The 25,418-nt window shown below is 39.8% G+C and overlaps 3 protein-coding genes across 6 annotated transcripts in view; 2 read left to right on the forward strand and 1 right to left on the reverse strand.

Annotated features, from left to right (window-relative positions):
- LOC144065978 (uncharacterized) overlaps positions 1-25,418 on the reverse strand; it is a 206,738-nt gene that overhangs the window by 79,601 nt on the left and 101,719 nt on the right. The gene's annotated exons all lie outside the window — the stretch shown is intronic.
- The window catches only part of LOC144065976 (uncharacterized), a 66,644-nt gene that overhangs the window by 15,153 nt on the left and 26,073 nt on the right, over positions 1-25,418 (forward strand). The gene's annotated exons all lie outside the window — the stretch shown is intronic.
- On the forward strand, positions 2,636-25,240 carry LOC144065977 (uncharacterized). Of its 4 annotated transcripts, XM_077589237.1 has the most exons (4): positions 2,636-3,387; positions 6,711-7,049; positions 21,901-23,829; positions 23,938-25,240. In XM_077589237.1, exons 1-4 carry the CDS (start codon positions 3,318-3,320, stop codon positions 24,054-24,056), a joined length of 2,457 nt encoding a protein of 818 aa, XP_077445363.1. In that variant the 5' UTR covers positions 2,636-3,317; the 3' UTR covers positions 24,057-25,240. The 4 variants fall into 4 exon arrangements, with proteins under 4 accessions (XP_077445363.1, XP_077445362.1, XP_077445364.1 ...); XM_077589236.1 differs by having other exon boundaries at positions 21,901-25,240; XM_077589238.1 differs by having other exon boundaries at positions 6,711-6,875; positions 21,901-25,240.

Consider the following 25,418-nt stretch of genomic DNA (forward strand, 5'->3'; position numbering starts at 1 on the left):
TCAGCCATTATTTGTTGCCAGATAAGATCTGCTTCAAAGCCTGCACAATCAGTTCTTGCGGGCTCTGCTGCATTAAACTAGACTGTTGCTTTTAACCAATCAGATTTCGAGTTGGCAACCCCACAATGATTTTTCATAGGCGTTAGCATTTTGCTGGCAGGGACATGTCATTGCTTTCACAAACTATGATTGGCTAGTAGGCGGGCCAAAGCAGGACCGAGGCAGCCGAGATCGCAAACTCCACCCACTATGGCCGACAGAAGCAAAAACAAATATATTCTGTTTGCTAACAAAGCTATTTTCTAGACGGACTTTTTCAGGAAAAAATGGACATCATTAAGAAAGGGCGGTCAACTCCGAAGCTAGCAAGCCTGTTACAGCCGGGAAAATGGTGTGTGGGGCACTTTCAGCGCGCTAACTTAGCTCAAGCAAATAGTATATTGTTGTGTTGATTTAATGCCATTTTCAAAACGGACTATGGCGGAAATATGACAGGACAGGCTCGACTTTCATCATTAGCTTCGATGGCGATAGGAAAGAAGGAAGAAAGAAAGGAGGATGGATATTGTGTAAAAAGGATTTTTGGTGAGTAAAATTACAAATATGGCTATATTCCTAAATAATATTTCAATTGTGGGCCAAGTTCTGATATCTGAAAAGCTCCAGTGTTTGTATATAAGCTCCAGTGTTTGTATATAAGCTCCAGTGTTTGTATTTAATCACAAAATGCTGCTAGGAAGTGGATTTTACCCCAGTTTAATTTTTGGCGTTTCACCATTGACGTCCATCGCTGTCTTTTCCCGGGAAAAATCACCCCCCTGGCCTGGCTGTAATGTCTCAAAAGCTCCAGTATTTGTATTCAGTCAATAAATGCTGCTAGGAAGTGGATTTTACCTAATTTTAGTGCATTTTTTGTCATTTCACGTATGGACGTATCGACGTTCATCACTGTCTTTTTTACCGGGGAAATGATACTCTGGGCCCGGTTCGTATGTCTAAAAAGCTCCAGTATTTGTATTTAATCAATAAATGCTGTTTTCGGCTGGATTTTACCCCATTTTTGTGCATTAATTTATTGATTATTTTTTATGTGTCGCAGCTGTAGCTGCAGTAGAGGTTTTATAGCCATAAAATAGTTTTTGATGGTTGGATTGATACGTTGAAGGCGCTACCAGAAAATGCACCGCCCGCCACTGGAATAAGTACATCCCTAGAGATATTTAGTTAACACATGACATGACACAAAGCACTCCAAATTTGAATAACATATAATCTTTATTAGTATACACATTCACCATTACATAACATATATTAGTACTGGTCAGAATCTTTTTTATTGTTAACACACTTGCACATGCAGCTTTACAAAAAATGACATCCACAATTCCATCTTTTGTATCTATTGGAAGACTTAACATATACTTTCATTTAGTTTCAACTAATTTCAACACAATTAAGTACGAATGTGAAAGGTGAGTTTCCTAATTGGCACATACAAATTCGACTTCCTTTTTTGAACATGCCAATGATTGCTGATAAGAAACATAAGCCACCACCTTTTGAAAATATATAGTAAATGACTACTTAGGAATAGAAATGATTAGAACTAATACTATTGTGTCCTTCATTCTGTGTACTTTAGTACTTTGAGTTAACAATACAAGACCATTGCAAAAACTAATATATCATAATAAAAGCAAGCCCGGACCAAAGATGAATGTGAATGAATTGCTATTTAGTGAGTTATTTTATCATCAAAAAAAATCAAACTAATAGAGTAATATTCAAATGAAATGGATCACTAACAACCAATGAACATTTCACTAACATTAATCATATTTCAAATATTTTCTCCAGAGAAAGTCAACCTGTTTACTCTGAAAATAAGTTTAACAGGCATGATGAAGGATTTTCTAAAAAGGCAATATCCAACTCCACTCCTTAAAAGCCATACGCACATTTGGCCCAAATAAACATCATTGAATTCGTCAAAACAAAAGCCTGCTTGGGACTTCAACTTATTTGATTTATAAGTTATTTATTGAGTTATTAGATTTTTAAAGCTTGTCTTAGGACCTGACCCCCCTCTCTCTGGGTGGAGACACACTCAGTTAACCACTGGACCATTTGACTCTTGGAGATTGTCCACTCACTGGTCATACTTGGTCTGTCCGTCTTAACTGCAAACCCACAAAAAAAATGACATTGTCACATCAACAAACAGTTTTGATCATATATACTTACAATTGCTACTTAGATTGAAAAATACTTTACAACTATTTTGATGTTTCCAAATATAAATCTACACTGTGTTACTAATAATGGGGGAATAAAAACATTAGTAGAGAGAACCTTACTAGACATGGTCATTTCTTTTCAATAAATTCTTACTATTGACACACTGTCGGCACTGTAATGAAACCGTGTTGGTCGCTCATTAGTGAACCCTGCAGTAGTTATAAAATCATTGCTGGTGAAATAAATCATTTTTTTTAAATTCCAAACGGAGTTGATAAGTAAAATAGATCAAATTCGAGTTAATTTTTTTAACTTATGTCCACATTTTGTTAACTGTTAAATCATATGAAATAAAAGTGATTTCGTTTTGCGTCACACGATCAAAATGATTCCACACTGGGGAAAACTTAGAACGAGTTGTTCCTTTGATAAATATATCATAATTACGCAAAAGCCCATCCAACAGACATACGACACTTTGATACAGTTTATTTCTTTATACTAAACACTTTGGCCAAACGATACATTTCCTGTACCGGTCACGTGATTCACTAGTGTCGATCGTACCATCAGCAAAACCCTTTTTAGCTTAGCCTAGCAGCTACCAAAGGAACAAGTCCGGGTCACTAGTGTCGATCGTCCCATCACTATCAGCAAAACCCTTTTTAGCTTAGCCTAGCAGCTACCAAAGGAACAAGTCCGGGTCGTCCAAGAACTGGTTGGACCTTTGCGCACTACTTTAGCTGAGCCTAGAGGCTATCAAAGGAACAAGTCGTCGAATGCTTGTTTGTGCGTTAGCTTAGTTAAGCTAGCAGCTATCAAAGAAACAAGTCACCGAAGAACTCGTTGGAGCTTTCCATGCTAATTTAGCTTAGCCTAGCTAGCAGCTATTAAAGGAAAAAGTCGTCGAAGCGCGTGTTATGCTTTATCTTAGCTTATCTTAGCTAGCATCTATCAAAGAAACAAGACCTCAAGTCGTTGAAGAACCCGTTAAAGCTTTGCGCCCTACTTTAGCTTAGCTTATTTTAGCTAGCAGCTATCAACAAAGGCGCCGCCATCATCAGAATCCACGCGTGGAAATGCCTGCAGGAACGAAACGGCCAAAGTTCCAGGAGGAACTTTTTGACCTCAAAGGATATAGACAAGAAGGTAGGTTGACTTTTTATTTCCATTAATTCACTCAATGTTTAATGGAAAAAATACCTTTAAGGCTTAAAGGTATTCTATTGACGTAAAATTATTTTAGCATTCGTACTTTTTCACGGATTCGCACTAGCGCCGTTCGAAGAAAGACGTAATAAATGCTATTTCTATTTTAATGTGACCACTCTAGGACGGAAAGAATGGGTCTCAACGTGTTTATCCTTTAACAACGGCAGCAAACAGTAGCTTTCCCTTTATTGTATCCAGTGTATTTTTCTTTATCACGCAATGCGCGAGCGCCCCCAAAGGCCTTCAACAGTTCCTGCTACTCGCCCTCCATTTTTGGCTAAATGCTTGAGTAACATAACACTTGCATGCTGTGAATTTAAAATGCAAAAAAATGAACATGCAGATGCACTAAACAACGAGAGCAGCGTTCAAACAAAGGTGTCAAAGTTGCGGCACGAGGGCCAAATCTCCGTGGTGCGGCCTGCAGAGTACTTCATTTTTCATGTTAAAATTCAAATATAATTATAAATAAATTTAATATGTACTCTTACCAACTATTTTTCTAGAAAAAACCTTACATTTTTATTTAAAAAATCTAATATTGAGTTGTTTTGTTTTAATAAAAATATAATATAAAAATAAAAAAGTAAAAATAAGTGATTTAAACCATTTTGCTTTTTAAATTTAATTTAAATTTATTTTTCTCTCTACGAAAAACTACAAAAAAGGAAATATTTGATGGTTTCTTTAAATAAATATATCCCCAAAATAATGACAGACTAGCTTGAATAAAAGACAGTGGTGTGCCGTCAAGGCCTTCTCTGCTGGCCTAAGAAATATCTGAATCATATATTATATTTTGTCCATCAATACTTATTAAATGATTCCAAATTGTCTGTTAGCTTCCTTTCATTGCTTTCCCCCTGGTTGCACTGCTTCCAGATCTGTGTTTTCATATTGAAGCATTTAACCAATCACATTTCAGCCATTATTTGGTGGTTTTTGAAGATATTGTGCATAAGTTAAATTCAATTATTTATTTTTGTGTTACATACAGATGTGAAATACAAACAAAAAAGCTTTTCTTGTTCTCATTATTGCACTGGAACACTTGAGGAAAAAAAAATGTTGCGCTTAACAAAAAATGTTTTGGTTGCCATGGGGCTAATTAATCTCGAAATATTTCATAAAATGCCAAATTTTTGTTTGTTGTTTTAGCAGTCCTTCAAGGAGTTAAAGCAAATACTTCATTTATTTGAAGAAAAGTAACATTTTTAGACTGTGTCCGGATTCTACTCATTATCCATTGAAACAATTTTATGTGAAGTTGCAGCCTCTTAACTTTTTTGTGTTCACTTGCTGTGCTCTTACGTGATATTGTATTGTAAAATATTGCCTCAAGGCCTTCACAATCAATTCTGCAGGCTTTGCTCTTCTGCATTAAACAAGCGTCGATAAGACTGTTGCTTTAATCAATGAGAATTCGATTTGGTGACACCAAAGCCTTCTCGCAGGCGTAGGGATACGTCATCGCTTTCACCAACTATGATTGGCCAGTGATAGAGTAGGCAGGCCAAAGCCAGAGTGAGCCAGCCAGAGCTCACAAACTCCACCCACAATGGCTGACGGAGGAAAACAAACGGATTTGGTTGCAGATTTGCTGATGAAGCCATTTTCTAGACGGACTTTTCCAGAAAAAAATGGAAATCATTAAGAAAGGGTTGCCAACTCCGAAGTTAGCAAGCCTGTTACAACGAAGAAAAGGGTTTGTCCGCCACTTTCAGTTCGCTAACTACGAGCGCAACCCCTGGCTCACGGGCTCCGAGGAACACTGCAAATTGTATTGCTGGGAGTGCTTGTTATTTGCCACCGATCGACATGGTGTTTGGAGCAACACTGGATTTGCAAATTTGACTTGTTTAACCAAAGCAGCAACGAGACACCAAGGCACTGCCGGACACTTACAAGCAACGGTGCTCTCCAAAACATTTTGGAAAACCCGAGTGAAGTTACAGTTCAGCGAGCAAGGGCGCAGGGAAACGGAGTGCCACAACTAAAAGGTAAAGAAAAATAGGGAAATCTTAAAAAGTTTGATAGACTGTAAACTTTCATTTCGGGGACACGATGAAAGCGCTGCATCCCCAAACAAAGGAAATTATGTGGAACTTCTTTCTCTCATTGCTGAGAGAAACACAGATTTACATTCCCACCTGTCCACTAATAAAGTGTTAAGTGGCACGTCGGGCAAAATACAAAACAACCTGATCACTGCTGTTGCTGAAGTGATGGAGGAAGCGATGAGAAGGGAACTAGAAGTACTGTTTGTTTCTATAATGGTGAATGATTCTGTGCGGTGTGCTGATGGATTTAAAGCACATCTGGATGATTTTGAATTTTGTTTTTTTGCTTCACACATTTAATGGCATTTTTGAGCATTCCGACATGCTTTTTTCAATACTACAGAACAACAAACTGGATGTGCAGTTTTGTCCTGCAAGAGTAAAGGAGTTTTGTGACCGTTGAGCGCTAGAGGGGTCAATATGAGGAAATCTACGAGGCCACAGAATGCAGTGCGGGTGCTCCAAGCGCACGAAGAGGTCAAGCGCAAGATTCTTGCGCGCACTACCACCAACTCCACGACAGGATTCTGGACAATATTACTTGCCAGACGCGGACCAGATTTCAAGAACCCGAAAGACCTGATGTTTCTTTCCCTCCTCGACCCACAGAAGTTTTGGGAATACCAGAAAACTTTCCCACATGCAGCTTTCTCCATTTTAACGCAGAGCCACGGTACACTTTTCGATCTGCATCGGTCGGCTAAGAACAGAACTGATTGTAATGTATATGCCACGGATGATTTTACAGGAAAATCTCCCACTGATCTCCTTGACTTCCTTCAGCAGAAAAATCTGAGTGAGAGCATGGGGTGGCTGTACACAGTGGGTTTGACAGTGACCATCCCCGTGTCCACTGCTTCTGTCGAACGGACATTTTCAGCCCTAAATAGAATCAAAACTTATGCCAGAAATACAACAGGTCAGACTCGACTGTCAGCATTAGCTTTGATGGGGGGTTTGGACGAATTAATTTGTTTTTAGTTCATTTCAATGGGAAACGTTCACTCGAGTTACGAGAAGATCGACATACGAGCTCAGTCCCGAAACGAATTAGGCTCGTATGTAGAGGTACCACTGTACTGCATTGTGACTAAATGAATGTATGGCGCCCTCTCCCGTCTGGTTTCATTTCTGTGAACAAGAAATGCAGTCATTTAATAATTGGAAAATGGTTAATCATTTATCTTTGTGTCTTTGCAGGTTTCAGAAATGATCTTGGTGCTGAAGGGCAGGAGTCCGTTGACCTTGAAGGGGAAGTTGAGCTCCCCCAAATCAAAGAGGAGGAGCCAGAGTTCCCTCAACAACAAATGGGAGACGAGCAACTTCCCATCAAAAGGGAGGAAGATCATTTCATCTGGTCACTTGGTGAGTTCGTGAAGAGGGAAGATGTTCTGGGCGTGGCCAGCGGAGGGGCGAAGCCAGCAAACACCACAACATGGCCCCTAATTAAAGAGGAGGAGCCAGAGTTCCCTCAACAACAAATGGGAGACGAGCAACTTCCAATCAAAAAGGAGGAAGATCATTTCACCTGGTCACCAGGTGAGTCCGTGAGAAGGGATTGTCTGGGCGTGACCAGCAAAGGGGAGGAGCCTGCAAATGCTTCAGAATGGCCCCAAATTAAAGAGGAGGAGGCAGAGTTCTCTCAACAGTGCTAAAGAGAAGAGCAACCTCCAATCAAAAACGAGGAATGTGTCAAATGGTGTTAGGTTTAAACACCAGACATTTGTATCACCAATCTGAAAAGAAGGAAATCACAGAGAATTTTAGTTAACTTTATTTAAAAATGAGAGGTTCACGGTACTGATCTCGTCACAGTCCTCCGAAGCACTCTGAAAATGTCCCCTCCTGCAAAGTCTCTTATTGTGTTTTGGGAGTGTCCAAGTTACAGGAAGTTTTAAGCTGATCAAAGGAGAGAGAGATCTCTCCCAGTTACAAAAGGTTATTTGATCATGACCATATGCCCCTTCAAGATAACATCTTTATAGTCTCCTTCCCGATATCCTGCAACCCTCACACAATAGTTCAAACAGACGTCGGCCCCCCTGGGTAGTTCCTCTTTGTTGAATAAGGTGAAACTCCCCAAGGGCTCAAGACACTCTAATTCTATTAACTAACATTTCAACAGTCTAAATTAAAATCAGGATAACTTATATACAATAATTCCAACATTACCCTCCTGTTTATCCGGATTCTGTTATAAAATATCATCACCCATGACCTCTTCTTTTCCGATTTTCGCATCACAGGATCACAAAAATAACAGAAAACGTTACACTCAAAAGTCAATGCCAGAGTCTTTAGCATCTTGGAACATGTCAGGCAGTCCCATGAACTGCATTTCCTCCTCATCCCCAGATGCGTCGGCGTCGTCATCATCCCGTGGTTTGCCTCCATATGTCAATAAGGCATACATTTCTGATTTGACTGGTTGTATAGCATTTGTTATTAATCTTTGACATAACGCACAAATAAGGGGAATGCAACAACATCCACAAGTTGTGAGAATGGCAGCAAAAACAGCGATTGACATTAAAACTGATACAATCAACTGTTTGTATCTGCCAAACATGCTACCAAATTCGCCCCACATTGAGGTGTCGATTCCAGAATGTTCTTTCATCTTGCTGTTGAGGGATCGAAGGCCCTCCAGGGCCTTGGTTAAACTCCCGTCAGCTGCTGTGTTGTTAGGGATGAACGTGCAGCATTGGTCGCCAAAGATGGAGCACACGCCACCTTTCTCTGCCAGGAGCATGTCAACAGCAATTCTGTTCTGGAAGGCCATCAAGGAGGTCGCCGACAACTGTTCATGGATGGCTGCAAACCCTTCCTCCGTCCTGTTCCCCAGTCGTTGCACATTGTAATGGATGTAGTTGATTCTGTCCACATTTTTGTTAATAGTACACCACCAACACAGGAATGATTCAAAACCAGCTGCCATTTGGTCAGCGAGCTTATACTCATCTGGTACACCTCGGGGAACCCCGATGCTGTCGATGTAGGTTGGGTCCCCGTCGCCCCATCCAGGAGCGGACCGCTTGGCTCTGCCATTCCAGTGGTGAGGCAAGATGTTTCCTGCCACAGTGACCAACTCAGGAGCAGACATCTTTGTTATGGAAACAGGCAGGAGCAATGACACAGATGCACAATAGCCAGTAGTGTTGAATGGCAACCTGTCGTACAATCTATTATCACCACACCACCACCAGATGTCGCTACGAGCTACCGGTTTGAATGCTATATCAACCGTCACCACTTGTTTACATTGTGTACTATTAAGTCGTCCCAGAATCAACCCTTTTCCTATTCTCTTAATGCACGTGAAGTTGGCCCGTGCTATTTTCTTTGAAAACACTGGTTTCTCCTTTTCTTCATCCGCCATTGGAAAAACACTATCCCAGTACAAACAATTTTGAGATGGTACTGGTTTGTTCATCACGTCTACCAGGCAGGTGGAGCTCAATGCTGAGGGTATTACCTGTAGCATTGGTCTGGCCCCCATACATACCACACAGTCTGCTTGCGTTACTTGAGCGGCTTGTTCCGCCATCAGGAGCCAATTGTTATCTAATTTAGAAATTCCTGTCGCAAATTTAAACAAATCATCCACCTCTGGTTCAATGTATATTTGTGGCATGTCTGGAAACTTTGATTTCGGCCCAGGAGTTATTTCTTTGCTAGGTTCAACAATTGTGGTAGTGACGTTTGGACAGAACGTTATGGGCACGCATGGGTCTTCCTGATGTTCTCTCCAGACACAGAGCATCAGCCCGTGGCATTGATGTTTGTTTGTGTAGCCCTTCAATTGTTCGGGCTCGCCGAGTGGCACCTGAGTGGTATTCAAATTTAACAACAAACTGCTTTTTGTTCTTGTCAGGGTTACCTGTTTTTTCCACCTGGCCCCTCTCTTGGAGAACCCATACGAACCTCTTGACCACTTCCCAGTTGTAGCCGCCACGTCACCCCACCAGTGACCCGATTCCTTCGCCCCAGCACTGTCCAAGTAAAAATCATACCCGCTCCAATCATTCAGCCGATATCCCCCTATCTTGAAATTTTGGTCAAATGTAATTACTGCCTCAATTCTGTTGGTTTGGTAACAATAATACAATTGGTAAGTATGGGTATCATCTTTGCTATCTGTCGTTTTGCATGGATTCTTTATCACCTTCCGTTGTATTCTAGAGGGATTTTGATAGTAATGTCCTACCCTTCGTTTTTGCAAATTGAGTGACTTTTCATGTAACAATAAAATTACTACTATTATTATTCCGATTGTTCCTCCCACCGCCAATCCTATTTTGTGTACCCGGGTGAATATCATGCTGGTAGATTGTAATCTTTCCTAATGCCAGAACGGAGCTGTTGACATCTTCACCGGGTTTGAGATGACTGTAAACTAAAATTACAGCCCCCTTTGTAGTCGGACTTCCTCCGGAGGCGGGTGAAAGATTACAATGCTACTACAGCAGATACCACAGCGCGATCACTAAAACACAAATAACGATGGCTAGGTTGAACACAATGATTGAAATCGTTAACTTAGTCATACTCGATAACCCTTTTGCAATGTGCCAGGTGAATCCAGGTATTTCGTTCTGCTATTTTAATTGCCGTTCCTGTGGTTAATAAAACCTGATAGGGTCCTTCCCACTTAGGCGAGTGCCAGTGTTTCTTCTTTATACTTTTAATCAGGACCCAGTCACCTGGTTCAACTAATTGGTCTTCCTGCAACGACACAGATGGCGTATCATCATTAGCTTGTTCTGTCAATTCTTTTTATTTTTGTAGCATTTTTCTCATATAATCCGCAAGATTGCTTTCGTCATCTGTTTCCCAAATATTTTTAAAATAAGGTAATCTGTACTGTTTGCCAAATAAGGTTTCATACGGGGTTAATCCGTTTGTGCTGGTAATGTTTATATGTAGTTTTACTAAGTCTAGGCATTGTGTCCAGTCTACCAGTTTCTTCCATACATTTTCTGAGTCTATTTTTTATGGTGCCATTCATTCTTTCCACCAGTCCCGCACTCTGTGGATGATAGGCGCAGTGATGTTTTAAATTGATGTGAAACGCTTGTCCTATTTTTGAAATTATTTGGTTTACGAAATGAGTCCCATTATCACTAGATTATTTCTGGAATGCCATATCTCGGTATTATGTCTTTGCATAATGCTTTTGCTACTGTTATGGCATCAGGTGTCTTTGTCGGAAATATTTCTACCCATTTTGAATACGAGTCTATTATTACGAGACAATATTTTTTACCTTCACACTTATTTAGTTCTATATAATCCATATGTATGTGTTGAAATGGATATTCTGGTTTTGGGAATTGACCCCGTTTTGGTCTAAGGTTACCTTGTGCATTGTGTCTTGCACATATTAGACAGGTTCTACAAAATTTTTTTGAATAGTTATTAAATCCATAGGTTGTATATATTTGGTTTAACATTCTTATCATCCCTCCTCTTGAGACATGTGATTTACCATGGCTCAAAATAGCTGCCCATTTGTATAGGTTTTTTGGTAGGATTGGTTTACCTTCTGGTCATATATATATTTGGTTTTTTATTCGCGCGCCTTTCTTTTCCCATTGTTCTTGTTCTTGTTTGGGTGATTGTTGTTGCATTTCTATGAGTATTTTATCATCCATTTTTTGTTGGTCATTTTCGCTATTTACTTCCATGTTTAGAATTGTTATTTCCCCTTGTGCTGCCTGTTTAGCAATCTTGTCCGCGAAGGCGTTACCCTTTGTTATGGGATCGGTACCTGATGTGTGTGCAGTACATTTACATATTGCTAATTGTGTCTGTAGTTGCACGGCTTGTAATAGTTCAGTTAGTAATTTGGCGTGAGTCACTGGTTTTCCAGTTGATGTGACCATACCCCTATTTTTCCAGTGTTGCGCAAATGTTTGAGTGGTTGCAAACGCATATTGGCTGTCCGTATATATTGTGACCGCCTGTCCTTTCGTTAATTTACATGCTTCAGTAAGTGCCACTAATTCTGCAGCTTGTGCTGAGAAATGTTGCGGTAACGCTGCTGCTTGTAGTATTACTGTTTGAGTTACTATGGCGTAGCCGGTTTTTGTTTTCCCTTTATCATCTTTTTTCGAGGACCCGTCTACAAATATTTTTTCTCCATTTTCTAGCGGTGTATCTTTTAGGTCTGGTCTACTTTTACTCTTTTGTTCTGCTAATGCTTCGCAATCGTGTTTTTCACCTTCCTCCTCTGTGGGAACTAGTGTTGCTGGATTGAGCACTGTGCACCTTTCTATTTTTAGATGCGGCTGAGACAGTAGTATTGACATGCAAGACAGATGTCTTGCCGGTGACAGAAAACTCATTTTTGTTTGTAAGAGTAGAGCTGAGACCGCGTGGGGAACTTTTAAAACTAATGGGTGGAACAATACCACCTCAGCGCTTGCGGTTACCGCTAGTGATGCTGCGACCACTGCTCTAACACAATGTGGCAGTGCACAGGCCACTGCATCTAACTTTGTGGAATAATATGCCACTGGTCTCAGCTTCTCGCCATATTTCTGAGTCAATACCGATGTCATGAAATAATTCTTACAGTCCACCATTTGTACAAATTCTTTAGAATAATCAGGCAACGCGAGTGTGCTACTACTCACTAGCGCCTGTTTAAAATCGCAAAATGCCGTTTCTGCTTCTGGCGTCCATTTCAATTTGTCTGACATTTTTAGTTCTTCTTTATACATCAGGGCTTGCAATTGTGCTGTTAATTCGGCATAAATTGGTACCCAACATCTGCAGTAATTTGTGAGCCCTAAAAAGGACATTTGCTTTTTTGTAAGTGGCTTCGGTGCTTTTAGGATTGCCACCTTTCTTTCTTCTAAAATTGTTCTGCCCCCCCCGCGCTTAGCTGTTGACCCAAGTATTTTACCGCTTTTTGGCAGAATTGTAACTTATTTCTGCTGACTTTATGACCTTCTTCAGCTAAGTGTTTTAGCAACGCTAATGTGTCTTTTTCGCATTGCTCCTTGGTTTCTGATGCGATTAAAATGTCATCTACGTAAGTCATTATTTGGCTACTTTTTGGCGGCTCTAAGGTTGCTAAATTTGCGTTTAGAGCTTGAGAATATATAGTCGGACTCTCGCAGTAACCTTGCGGCAGTCGAGTGTATGTATAACGTTTCCCTTGGAACGTGAACGCAAACCAAAATTGACTGTCCTTATGTACTGGTACCGAAAATAATGCATTGCTGATGTCCACTACTGTAAAGTATTTTGCGTTTGGGTTTAGCGAGTTCAACAATGTATATGGATCTGCCACTGTTGGGAATCTTTGAATTACTGCATTATTTACCGCTTTTAAATCTTGGACCATTCTCCATCCATTTGATGGAGCAGCTTTTCTTACTGGGAATATTGGTGTGTTACACGGAGAGTCGACGCATTCTATTAATACCCCCGCTTTGAGTAGGTCGTCTATTACAGGTTTTATCCCTTCTATTGCACCAATTTTAAGTGGGTATTGTTTTACACGAGGTTTATATTCAGTTTTAGGTCGAATCATTACAGGTTCTGCACCTTTTATGAGTCTTACATCTGTAGGCCCTTTAGACCATAATTTTGCCGGTATTTGTTTTAGCAATTCTTCTTCGTCTTTTGAAAATAATATTTGTCACTTTCGTTTTGGAACCAAGTGTACCCCCGCCTCGACAGTTACTGTCCAAAAAAGCGATTTCCGCCACAGCTCAGTTGACGCACTATACCATGTATTAGGCCCCGAGGGCTCCCAGTCATGTGCTCTCTCCCCTGTTTCCACTAGCCTGCCTAAGTCTTTCCACTGGGTGTGTTCGGCTTTACACAAAGAGATGTGTGGTGCCGTATGTAATTTAAAAAGGGCTTGTGCCTTTTCAGGCAAGGCGACTGCGGTTGCAGCATCTGCCAACCCGTTTGTATATAGGTAAGTGACCGTTATTCGAGTTGGGGTGACTTTATCGAGGCTTTCCTTGTACTTTAGATCTGGTTTATTTATATACCACATTGTGACATGTAAATTTTCTGGGGACATACGGTCCCCTTCAAACTGCACCGAATTTATTCCCTCTTGTATTAGACTAGTTCCTGTTTGCATCGGTGGCTTGTTTGGAATGTCCAGAGAATAATAGTAATTTTCGCTGTCCCATCCCTTGTAACACGAACACTTGTTCTGGTTTATGTCTAATTATTTTCATGCCATCTGACGTTGGCAGAACGGCCAGGCCTAGCCCCACAAGGCCGTCTCTGCCCAAAAGGTTTACTGGACATTCAGGTAGTATTAAGATCGATAACTGGCATGATTTGCCTTTTGGATCCCTAAGCCAGACTGGTTCTGTCATTTGTACTGATTTTGTGGCGCCCTGTGCTGCCCTAACTATTGCAAAACTTGGGCTTGATTTTAAGTTTGGTATTGATTCTCTGATCGTGGTTCTACATGCTCCTGTGTCACAAAGGAATTTTAACGGTTTGCCTTGTACCCATATTATCACTTCTGGTCTGACCTTTTCTTCGAATAATATTTCGTCTAAATTCAATATTTCATCTTCACTCCCGATTTTATCCTCATATCCCATTTCTTTTTTACATTCCACTTCTCCCTTGTACCCAATTGGTATCTCATCTTTACTTTTGGTAGCCATTTGTTTTGCTACCTCCCGTTCTAGTCATGTGTTATCACGTCGTTGCGGTACGTGGGGAGGGTAGATTTTGCATTCCCTGGCTATGTGGCCCTCTTTGCCGCACGACCAGCAGGCCCTCGGATTGCCTTCGTGATAAGTTCCCGGTTTAAACCTGAGAACTCCCCCGCTGGCCGCACCCCTGCCGCGACCTCTTCCCCTGCCGCGACCTCTACCGTTCGAATGCTGGTGGTAATACGCTTCAGTCCCAAAACTATCTTCGTCCCCATAAAAGAAAACTGCTTCTTTCTTTTGCTGTTTTTTATTTTTTATCACCTTTTCTGCATGAAGAGCATGGTTTATGTAATCCCCCAACGTTCCTCCGTTCATTCCTATGTAATGGCGATCAACCCACTGTTTTATTTCTGGCAAGGAATTAGAGTGGAGGGCGTTTTTTAACTGTTGTTTGTAGGGGCGCGCATCATTCTCATCATATTCTAATCCGCTGTGTTGTCTAAATACTTTTTCCATTTTAATTCTATATTCTTCAAATGATTCCTCCTAGCTTTGTTTGCATCTTCCTATTTCAGTGTAATTTGACCTTTTCTTATACAGTGGTACCTCGTCATACGACCGTTCGTCATATGGAATGCTCGTCTTACGGGGGAAATTTCGATCGAATAATTCGCCCGTGATGCGGTCAAAGTTTCGTCATGCGACCAAGCCAGGTTGCCATGGCATTTTTTTTGGCATATCTTTCGTGTATAACAATATTTACGAGCACCGGATGAGCTATTCAGACCAGGAAACGCACATGGCGCATGCGCGGTGAAAAGAGGGCTTTCTGGGTAATGAAGTATACTCGTGCTCGCAAAAGTATCCCCGGTAGCAACTCTATCATAGGCGCCGTTCGATGGGACGCGAACACAGATACTACAAGCTAAAAGGAGCCGCTAGCCAGCGCCCCTGTAGCTCCCATGAGAAATCCGACTCGGATCGCTGCCGCCTGTGCGACGAGGAAACAGAGTCGTCTGAACACTTATGGCTCCGCTGTCCGGCCTTAATGACCGAACGCTACCATCGCGGCTTGGGCAACTCCCTGGATGAACTTATCCGTGTTCCAGTGGCAGCCCTAGCGCTGCTGAGGGTAATCCTCAGGCGCCTGAGGTGAAAAAGAAGAAGAAGAAGAAGAAGAAGAAGATGAGCAGCGGGGCGATCGCTGATAAGACTGCTTGCTGCTCGTTGGCAAGTGGTCGTGCGTTCTCCGATTGTGAGGACATTTGTGTGCATCATTTTCGGAATATTTTGAAGGGAATAGTACGACAGCAAACAGCCCATCGATAGCGAACGTGAGGGTGGAGTGTTTGTTCTGTTTACGAGTGCGTTGTGTGGAGGGAAAAAAAAAACGAAGCCCCTCTCCCCTCGGCGAAATCCGGCCAATTTTAGTTAGATTAAACACTTTATTTCTATTAAACCACTCGTTATTTATTACTTTGTCAATATATGGCGAATTATAAGAAATAAAACATTTTTTTTCAATCCAATATCCTGTTTCTGGTGTTTTTTTCAGAGAGTTGGAACGAATTAAATTGTTTCCCATTCATTTCAATGGGAAACTTTACCTCGAGTTACGAGTAACTTGTCATACGAGCTCAGTCCCGGAACGGATTAAGCTCGTATCTCGAGGTACCACTGTATTTTACTCTGATTCTGTCTAACAACAATCTCACTTGATCATTCAACCCATCTGATTCTGGCGGAAGGATATTACCTTCGCCATCGGTCGGATTATAAGACCCTTTAACATAGAACCAATCTGATCCCAATTTACACATCCATACTTGTTGTACCTTCATTCCATTTAAATGGTATGAATGTCTGAGGTTTTCCATTCCTGCCTCGCACTCAGCTAAATCTTCCTTTGGGTGCGAAATTCCTTCTACAGCCTTCCTCACATCTTCCTGTGTCCACGTCCTATAAACTCTAACGATGGGTGCCGCGTTTGGGTCACCCGCTTGTGGGTTTGGTAACTCTATCAAAGGATACATGTGCTCCTCCTCCCCCCCCTTTTTGTATTTTACACCCTGCTCCTTTTGGTGGGGGTGACAGCACACCTTCCAGTCCCGTTACTAACCCTTTTGACCATTCCCCGATTACGCCTTGGGATCTAGTTTGATGTACTTTTGGATGGGTTTCTTTTAGTTTATATTGTGGAGGGGGTGATCCGGAGATCGCCGTTTCGAGAGTAGTTGGTTCTTGTTGTTGTGCTAACATTTGTCTTACTCCACTATATGGACCCACATATTCATTATCTTCCTTCCTGTGATACATGACCTTTTTTTCCCTCTCTTCTCTTTCCCGCCTTTTCTCTTCTCTTTTTTGTTTAGCTACTTTCTCACCCTTTTCTCTTTGCCCTGCTATCCGCAGCCAAATTTTGGTTTGATCATAACCTCGTTTTTGCATTTTACTTAGTTTTTTGTTACACGATTTTTCGATTTTTTTGTTGTAGTTCACGGATATCTTTTATTATTAGTCTACCGGTGAACCCATATTTTTTTACCCAATAACGCAAGGATTCCACCGCGTCGGGATCCTCTCTATGGACTATCTTCCAGTCTTTAGACGCAAGTTCCGAGAGGAATTCCTCTTTTTTACTTTTTTTACTCTGTACTTTACCCATTTTTGAATAAAATTTAGTCCCAGTGGGTCTTTGCACCTATAGTGCACTAACACTGGGTTTAGTCAACAGGATGGTGATAAATTCCTTTAGTGGTAAACTCACTTCAACCTTTTCAGGCGGAGTTTCATGTCTACAAACATCCACTAGAGGTCGCCATTTGACTCCTGTTGTTTTGGTATGAGATACAAATCACCAAATGGTAAAATGTATTTCTTTTCACACTTTTTACACGTTCACTCCTTTTAGTTCGCTTCTTTGTTCACCATAACCAGGGCTCCGCCAACCTTTACAGAATTTAATTAGTCTTTTTCAACTAAGGGGGTCTGTCCGCCACGGATTTTGTTGTTTGAATTTTACCTGATAGTGCCTAGGATTCTCAGGGCTTTTATTTCCTTTTTTTTATTTATTTCCTTTTTTTTTACTTCGTTCTCTATTTTTACTTCGTTCTCATTCATTCCTTTTTTAAATAAAATTTACTCACGATTCTCTGCGTCCTCGGTATCCCTTCAACCATTGGACCCCAGCCCGTAAGGAAGAAACAGTCCTGGAAAAGGATCTTTATGCTGTGGCCACAGACTTTTCTGGATCTTGCTCACCCGCTGGGATCGTCCGGTATCTTGGAATCCGGCTCGAAGGACCAATTAAATGTTAGGTTTAAACACCAGACATTTGTATCACCAATCTGAAAAGAAGGAAATCACAGAGAATTTTAGTTAACTTTATTTAAAAATGAGAGGTTCACGGTACTGATCTCGTCACAGTCCTCCGAAGCACTCTGAAAATGTCCCCTCCTGCAAAGTCTCTTATTGTGTTTTGGGAGTGTCCAAGTTACAGGAAGTTTTAAGCTGATCAAAGGAGAGAGAGATCTCCCAGTTACAAAAGGTTCTTTGATCATGACCATATGCCCCTTCAAGATAACATCTTTATAGTCTCCTTCCCGATATCCTGCAACCCTCACACAATAGTTCAAACAGACGTCGGCCCCCCTGGGTAGTTCCTCTTTGTTGAATAAGGTGAAACTCCCCAAGGGCTCAAGACACTCTAATTCTATTAACTAACATTTCGACAGTCTAAATTAAAATCAGGATAACTTATATACAATAATTCCAACAAATGGTCAACTGGTGAGCCTTTCAAGAGTAAAGATGATCTGGACGTGGCTCACCAGAGATGTCCTCAGATGTCTCCTTTAGTAGGATTAGTCTTCAACCGTCATGAATCCAGGCGCTCCGCCGAAAATCCTGCCCGTAAAAGGGTTTTAGACGCCGTGGCCATGGTCTTCTCCAGAGATGTCGACCAAGCGCCCGGACTCCTCCAGTATGTTGACTCCCAGGCTCGAAGGACCAAAATGATAGGTTCACCAATAGGTATTCCCAAATTCACCTTTCAACAAAAGAGGCATCTGACTTATATCCGTATTTCTTGCAAGAGAGAATCGATCCACACGCATCTCCGGTCAAGATCATTCTGCCCACTCGATGTCTCTTGCTAATTTATTCATGAGATTTAACAACATGCATCACAGAAGTCTAAACATTTTTAGAGTCTCATAACAATTTACAGTCCTCCGATTCTTCCCAACAGAGTTTTGATGTGAAACCATCTTGAGAAGCCAACGCTTCCCAAAACAATCCACAGTTCCCAAGAGCGCTTGTTGTGAACCATTTTCAGAAGCCGATGGTTCCCCAAACAATCCACAGTTCTCCAAATCTTCCCAAGAGCGCTTGTTGTGAACCGTCATGAGAAGCCGATGCTTCCCAAAACAATTCAGTTCTCTTGATGCGAACCAGTCATTACTTTTGCAAGAGATGTATTAAAATGCATTTCATTTATGTCAATAACTCTAAAATTAAAGCAAAGCGTTCTTCATTGCAAGCACATATATAATGAATAATATTCTCACACTTATCTATAATAATGATTACCGTAATTACTCGAATATAACACGCATATTTTTGCTATGTAATTAATTCCAATAGTTGGGGGTGCGTGTTATAATCAATAACTAAAATAAATTACAAATTTTCGATCGAAAAAAGCATTGTCAAACTCACTTTGACGCACGGACATTGTGCAATTTCCAACTTTGAATTCAAAATACACGCATATTAAAGATCGTCAAGCCTCACAAACATCACAATCCTGCATTAATAAGCTGGAAAGTAGAATACTACATTGTAGTGTAGTACGTACTTGTATTTATAAATATGTCCAGCGGGGGGCAGTACATTCCCTTGTTACATGTGATAGTCTTTTCCATTGTGCATATCTTCAAATCATTTATTTATTCAATTTGTATGTTCCTTTTCTTGTTTGAGAATGACAATAGATATTTGAATTAAAACATGGTATTGCCAATTGAAATGTAGTCAATGTTCAAGGAAGTCTAAAAGGTATTGCAAAATAACATGTCTACATGATATGTTTGTCCACTCTGTGTATCATCTATTGCCCTAAAATTCAAACGCATAACTCCCAACTGCACGACACTCGACACGCTCGTACCTGAAGATTTCTCTATCCGGTTTTGAACAAAACTAATCGTGAAACGAAGAAAAAAAAGGTAAGATTTCTGATTTTCGTCAGCGGGAAATTTTAGGTGCGCACTATATTCGAGTACTGCGTTTTTCCAGATTTTTTTGGCCCAAAATTACCTGCGTTTTATTTTCGAGTGCGCGTTATATTCGAGTAATTACGGTAATATTCCTAATAAGCAAAGCGTTCTTTGTTGCAAGCACTTTTATAATAATGTTTAATATCCAAAATAAAGCAAAGCGTTCTTCATTGCAAGCACATTTATAATATTGATAACCCCAACAGTATCCTTATCACAAACAATGAATTTTTCGTTATTACGCAAAGAGCGAGCGCCCCCCAGAGGCATTGAAGAGTCATTCCTGATACTCGCCCTCAATTTTTGGCTGCATGCTTGAGTAACACTTACTTACATGCTGTAAATTGAAAATGTAAAAACTGAAGATGCAGATGCACTAAACAACAACCAGAGCAGCGTTCAAACAAAGGTTTCAAATTTGCGGCCTGAGGGCCAAATCTGGCCCGCTTTGACTCCGTGGTGCGGCCTGCTGTAATTATAAATAAATTGAATATGTACTCTTTTACCCACTATTTTTTCCCCCAAAAACTTTTTTGATGAAAAAATCTAAGAGTTTTTTTGTTTTGTTTTAATAAAAATATAATATAAAAATGTAAAAATAAATGATTTAAACCATTTTGCTTTTTAAATTTAATTTTAATTTATTTTTCTCTCTGAAAAACTACAAAAAAGGAAATATTTAATGGTTTCTTTAAATAAAAATCCCCCAAATAAACTAGCTAGCTACTGAATAAATGATAATACTTTTTTGATGCCTCCCCTTTGGTGAAAGCATTGAAACTGAATTAAAATCTTAAACATAAAACAGAAAGTTTTCAATTAAAAGGCTCCAAAAAAGATTTTGGCAAATTTTAAGGGCCTACCATCAACGGTGAAGATACTTTACACCCCACTAGTCCTTTTCTTTGTAAAAATACACCCAAAAAACAGTTTTAAACACATTTGGCTGTTGACGAGAATACAACAGTGGTAAGTACAGTGGTATCTCGACATACGAGCCCCCCACCATTCGAGCATTTCGAGATACGAGTAAAATTTCCAGCAAATAATTATCTCTAGATACGAGACAAATTTTGAGATACGAGAAAGCCAGGTGGCCAAGACATGAGAGGCTGTTTCTGATCTTAATGCACTTAACTCTTTTTTTGCCCATTTTTTTGCGTGCATAACAAATATCTACGAGTACTGGGTGGAGCGTTGCATTTTTTCAGTGTTTTTTCCCATCACTCAGCGCAAAAAGCGTAGCGATCGCTAGCACGAGTAGTATATATTACTTCTCGTTGACAAGTGGTCGTACGTTATCCTATTGTGAGGACATTTGTGTGCATCATTTTGGGAATATTTTGAAGGGAAGACAAAAGCAAACAACCCTTGATGCGCCAACCCGGCCGGGAGAAAGTTTAGTGTAAGGTTAGATTAAACTTATTTTTGAGTGTCTGCATCGTAATCCAGATGATTTAAATTTGTTTATGTTATATTACAATTCACCGGTGCAAAAAGTCTCCCCCGCATAACCCGCCCCCCTTTATGTCCCTCTCTCTCTCTACCCTACGCGAAATCCGTCTAATTTTAGTTCTATAAAACACATTTTAGTAATATTAAACCACTAGTTATGTGTTACTTTGTTAACAGATGGCAAATTAGAAGAAATAAAACTTTTTTCCAATCCAATATCCTGTTTTTGGTGTTTTTTCAGAGGGTTGGAACAAATTAATTTGTTTTTAGTTCATTTCAATGGGAAACGTTCGTTCGAATTACGAGAATATCGAAATATGAGCTCGGTCCCGGAACGAATTAAGCTCATATCTCGAGGTACCACTGTACAATATTTTGACGTTATTGGTCCAAAAAGTTTGTAGTAAAGCCTTTTCTCAAAATGAACTACTTAAAAGGCCACACAAGAACACCCACTGGTGAAAATCCATTTTCTTGCTCAGTTTGTTAGTCAAACATTTACAATGAAGGGAAGTTTAAAAATACACACAAGAACCCACACTGGTGAAAAACATTTTCATGCTCAATTTGTGGTCAATATTTTCCGCATCAGCAATATTTAAAATCTCGCACAAGAATCCATACTGGTGAAAAACCATTTACCTGCTCATAAAATTATGCGATTAAAAAAATTACATTACTTATTTTTGCATCACTCGAACCGGAAGCTGTTCGGTGACATTAGGTCAGCGTGAAAAATTAGATTTTGGAATAATTTTGGAGGTTTATGTGATGAATAACAATAAATGAAAAGGATAAAATATTTTAAATAATCAACATAATCTGAATGTCACCACTATTTTGTCTTTAAATTGTGTACCGGATGACTGGATCAAACCTAAAACGTGACTTTTCTGGCATATATTATTGCAAAATAATCAACCATGCTGTGATAATAAACTTGTAAAATTAAGAAAAAAAAAAGCCCATTTTTGGCTACATGTAGTGATACATATTATTTTTTTGTCTTTGCAGGCTTCAGGGAAAATCTAAGTCCTGATGGGCAAGAGTTTGTTGGCCTTAAAGAGCTCCCCCAAATCAAAGAGGAGGAGCCAGGGTTCCCTCAACAACAAATGAGAGAAGAGCAACTTCCAATCCAAAAGGAGGAAGATGATGTCACCTGGTCACCTGGTGAGGCCTTGACTAGGCAAGATGATCTGGGCGAGGCCAGTGGAGGGGCGGAGCTTGCAAACACGTCATCATGGCCCCAAATTAAAGAGGAGGAGCCAGAGTTCTCTCAACAGTGCAAAAGAGAAGAGCAACATCCAATCAAAAACGAGGAATGTGTCAAATGGTCAACTGGTGAGCCTTTCAAGAGTGAAGATGATCTGGGCATGGCCAGTGGGGGAGCGGAGCCTCTGAACGGCAGCTCAATGGAAGGATGGCGAGCAGAAAATTTAATTGCTCCTTTGTCAGATGGCAATGACTTGCTTTTTGACGATGATGATGTTGAAGGTGTTAAGAAAAATCCCAGTGGCGACAAACTCTGCAAATGCTTTCAGTGTGGGAAAACTTTTGGGGAAAAGTCTTCTCTGAAAACACATATGAGGAGCCACACTGGGGAGAAACCCTTATCATGTACAGTTTGTGGTAAAACATTTACACACAAGGGAAAATTTAAAATGCACAGAAGAACACACACTGCTGAAAAACCATTTTCGTGTTCAGTTTGTGGTCAAAGATTCACACTGAAGGAAAACTTAAAAACGCACACAAGAACCCACACAGGTGAAAAGCCATTTTTGTGTTCAGTTTGTGGTCGAAGATTCTTACACAAGAGAAGTTTAAAAACCCACACAAGATCCCACATTGGTGAAAAACAATTTTCGTGCTCATTTTGTAGTCAAACATTCACATATAAGGGAAACTTAAAAACCCACACAAGAACCCACACAGGTGAAAAACTATTTTCGTGTTCAGTTTGTGGTCAAAGATTCACATGCAATGGAAGATTAATTAGTCATGTAAGAACACACACAGGTGAAAAGCCATTTTCGTGTTCAGTTTGTGGTCAGACATTTGCAAACAAGGATAAATTAAATATTCACACCAGAACCCACACTGGTGAAAAACCATTTTCATGCTCCGTTTGTGGTCAAGGATTCACAGACAAGGGTAACTTAAAAACCCACACAAGAACCCACACAGGTGAAAAACCATTTTCGTGTTCAGTTTGTGGTCAAAGATTTACACTCAAGCAAAACTTAAAAAGGCACACAAGAACCCACACAGGTGAAAAGCCATTTTCGTGTTCAGTTTGCGCTAAAGCCTTTTCTCGAAAGCATGATTTACAAATACACACAAGAACCCACACTGGTGAAAAAACATTTTCGTGTTCAGTTTGTGGTCAAACATTCACACACAAGGAAAGCTTAAAAACCCACACAAGAACCCACACAGGTGAAAAGCCATTTTCGTGTTCAGTTTGTGGTCGAAGATTCTTACACAAGAAAAGCTTAAAAACCCACACAAGATCCCACATTGGTGAAAAACCATTTTCGTGCTCATTTTGTAGTCAAACATTCACACAAAAGGGACACTTAATTAGTCATGCAAGAACACACACAGGTGAAAAGCCATTTTCGTGTTCAGATTGTGGTCAAAGATTCACACGAAAGGGAAACTTAATTAGTCATGCAAGAACACACACGGGTGAAAAGCCATTTTCGTGTTCAGATTGTGGTCAAAGATTCACACAAAAGGGACACTTAATTAGTCATGCAAGAACACACACTGGTGAAAAACCATTTTCATGCTCAGTTTGTTGTCAAGGATTCACAGACAAGGGAAACTTAAAAGCCCACACAAGAACCCACACAGGTGAAAAACCATTTTCGTGTTCAGTTTGTGGTCAAAGATTCACACGGAATGGAAGATTAATTAGTCATGTAAGAACACACACAGGTGAAAAGCCATTTTCGTGTTCAGTTTGTGGTCAAAGATTCACACAGAAGGGACACTTAATTAGTCATGCAAGAACACACACAGGTGAAAAACCATTTTCGTGTTCAGTTTGTGGTCAAATATTTTCCCGAAGGAGAAACTTAAAAGAACACTTATTAACCCATACTGGAGAACAATGTTTTCCTGCTCAGTCTGTGGCCACAGATTCGCTACAACAGCCCAATTAAAAAGCTTTACAATTCAAAAACCTTTTCCAGGCGTAGTTAATGTTCCAACATTTTCACATAAGGGAACCTGAAAAGAAGACTTAACAACCCACACAGGAGAAAAGCCTTTTTTTGCTCAATTTGTAGCAGGAATATCTTAAAAACACAATTACCCACATCGAATAGAAACCCTTTTCCTGCTCAACTTCTTGCCAGAGATTTATTTAGTCCAAAGGATAGACTTAAAAGACACGTGTTGTGTTAAGCAGTGAGTGGCCAATGACGGCTTTGCTTGCTTTATCAATTTCTGTATGAAATATCATTGTAATCGAAGTATAATTGTGTTTTGCATTCTGAAAATCTTGTTTACAGTTTTTAATGTGTAATATCGATCCACACGATTCAAATGCAGTAGTACCTTAAGATACGAGTTTACTGCGGGATCGAGCTAGTATGTGAATTTACTCGTATCTCAAGTCAATTCTTCCCATAGAAATGAACAAAAACAAATTAATCAATTTCCATCCTAAAAAAAAACACCAAAATTGGTTCTATTTTACCACCGACTCACAATATGGAACCATCTGGTATGTTCATATCTCAAAGTTGTCTCGTATCTCAAGGCAAAATATTTGCTCAGAATATTCCTCGTATCTCAAATTTTTTGTATGTTGGAACACTTGTATGTCAAGGTATTACTGTATAAGAAAATTGAGTGTCGTTGAAGATTTTATTTACTTACGAAATGGTAGAGCCTAAATTAGGGAATTACAAAGTGAATAATCAATAATGTGATCTAAATATGGAAAATATGTGTTCACAGCTAAAGACATGGCTAAGAAATTTGAAAAGTTGCAGTTTTTGTCTATTGAATTTGCTAGCATATCCATCAAGAATATTGAGTGTTATTCAAACATGATACATTTTAATGAAAATAATTGATATATTGAATTTAGGATCTAAGAAACATTAGTAGAAATATGGTGTGAAAGACAATTAATTTGCTGAAAATTAATAAATTAGTACAATGTCCTTATACTTTTGTCATATTAGAAGATGAATCACGTTTTTAAACCGAAAGATCATTGTAATCGAAGTGTAATTGTATTTTGCATTCTGAAAATCTTGTTTACACTTTTTAATCTGTAATTTAACGTGTCATCTCTTTGGTAGTTCCAATAAAGCTCTCTTTTTGGTGAAAAATACTTTTTGGATCTTTTTGTTGACAAAATCAGCCTTCCAAATTCAAAGGTGACAAAAAAAGAGAAGCGTTATTTGCTAAGATTTAAAACTAAGAGGAAAATGAATACATTAATTTGAACAATTTGACAAATTAATATGTAAAAGATTGTTTTCTTTCTACAGGTGTTAAAATACGGAAAC

The sequence above is a fragment of the Stigmatopora argus genome, chromosome 20, assembly GCF_051989625.1.
Source record: "Stigmatopora argus isolate UIUO_Sarg chromosome 20, RoL_Sarg_1.0, whole genome shotgun sequence".
Lineage (NCBI taxonomy): Eukaryota > Metazoa > Chordata > Actinopteri > Syngnathiformes > Syngnathidae > Stigmatopora > Stigmatopora argus.

Coding starts and splice junctions, on each gene's coding strand:
- LOC144065977 (XM_077589236.1), top strand. CDS start 3,318: ATGCCTGCAGGAACGAAACGGCCAAAGTTCCAGGAGGAACTTTTTGAC. Junction 3,388..6,710: donor CAAAGGATATAGACAAGAAG/GTAGGTTGACTT, acceptor GTGTCTTTGCAG/GTTTCAGAAATGATCTTGGT. Junction 7,050..21,900: donor TCATTTCACCTGGTCACCAG/GTGAGTCCGTGA, acceptor TTGTCTTTGCAG/GCTTCAGGGAAAATCTAAGT.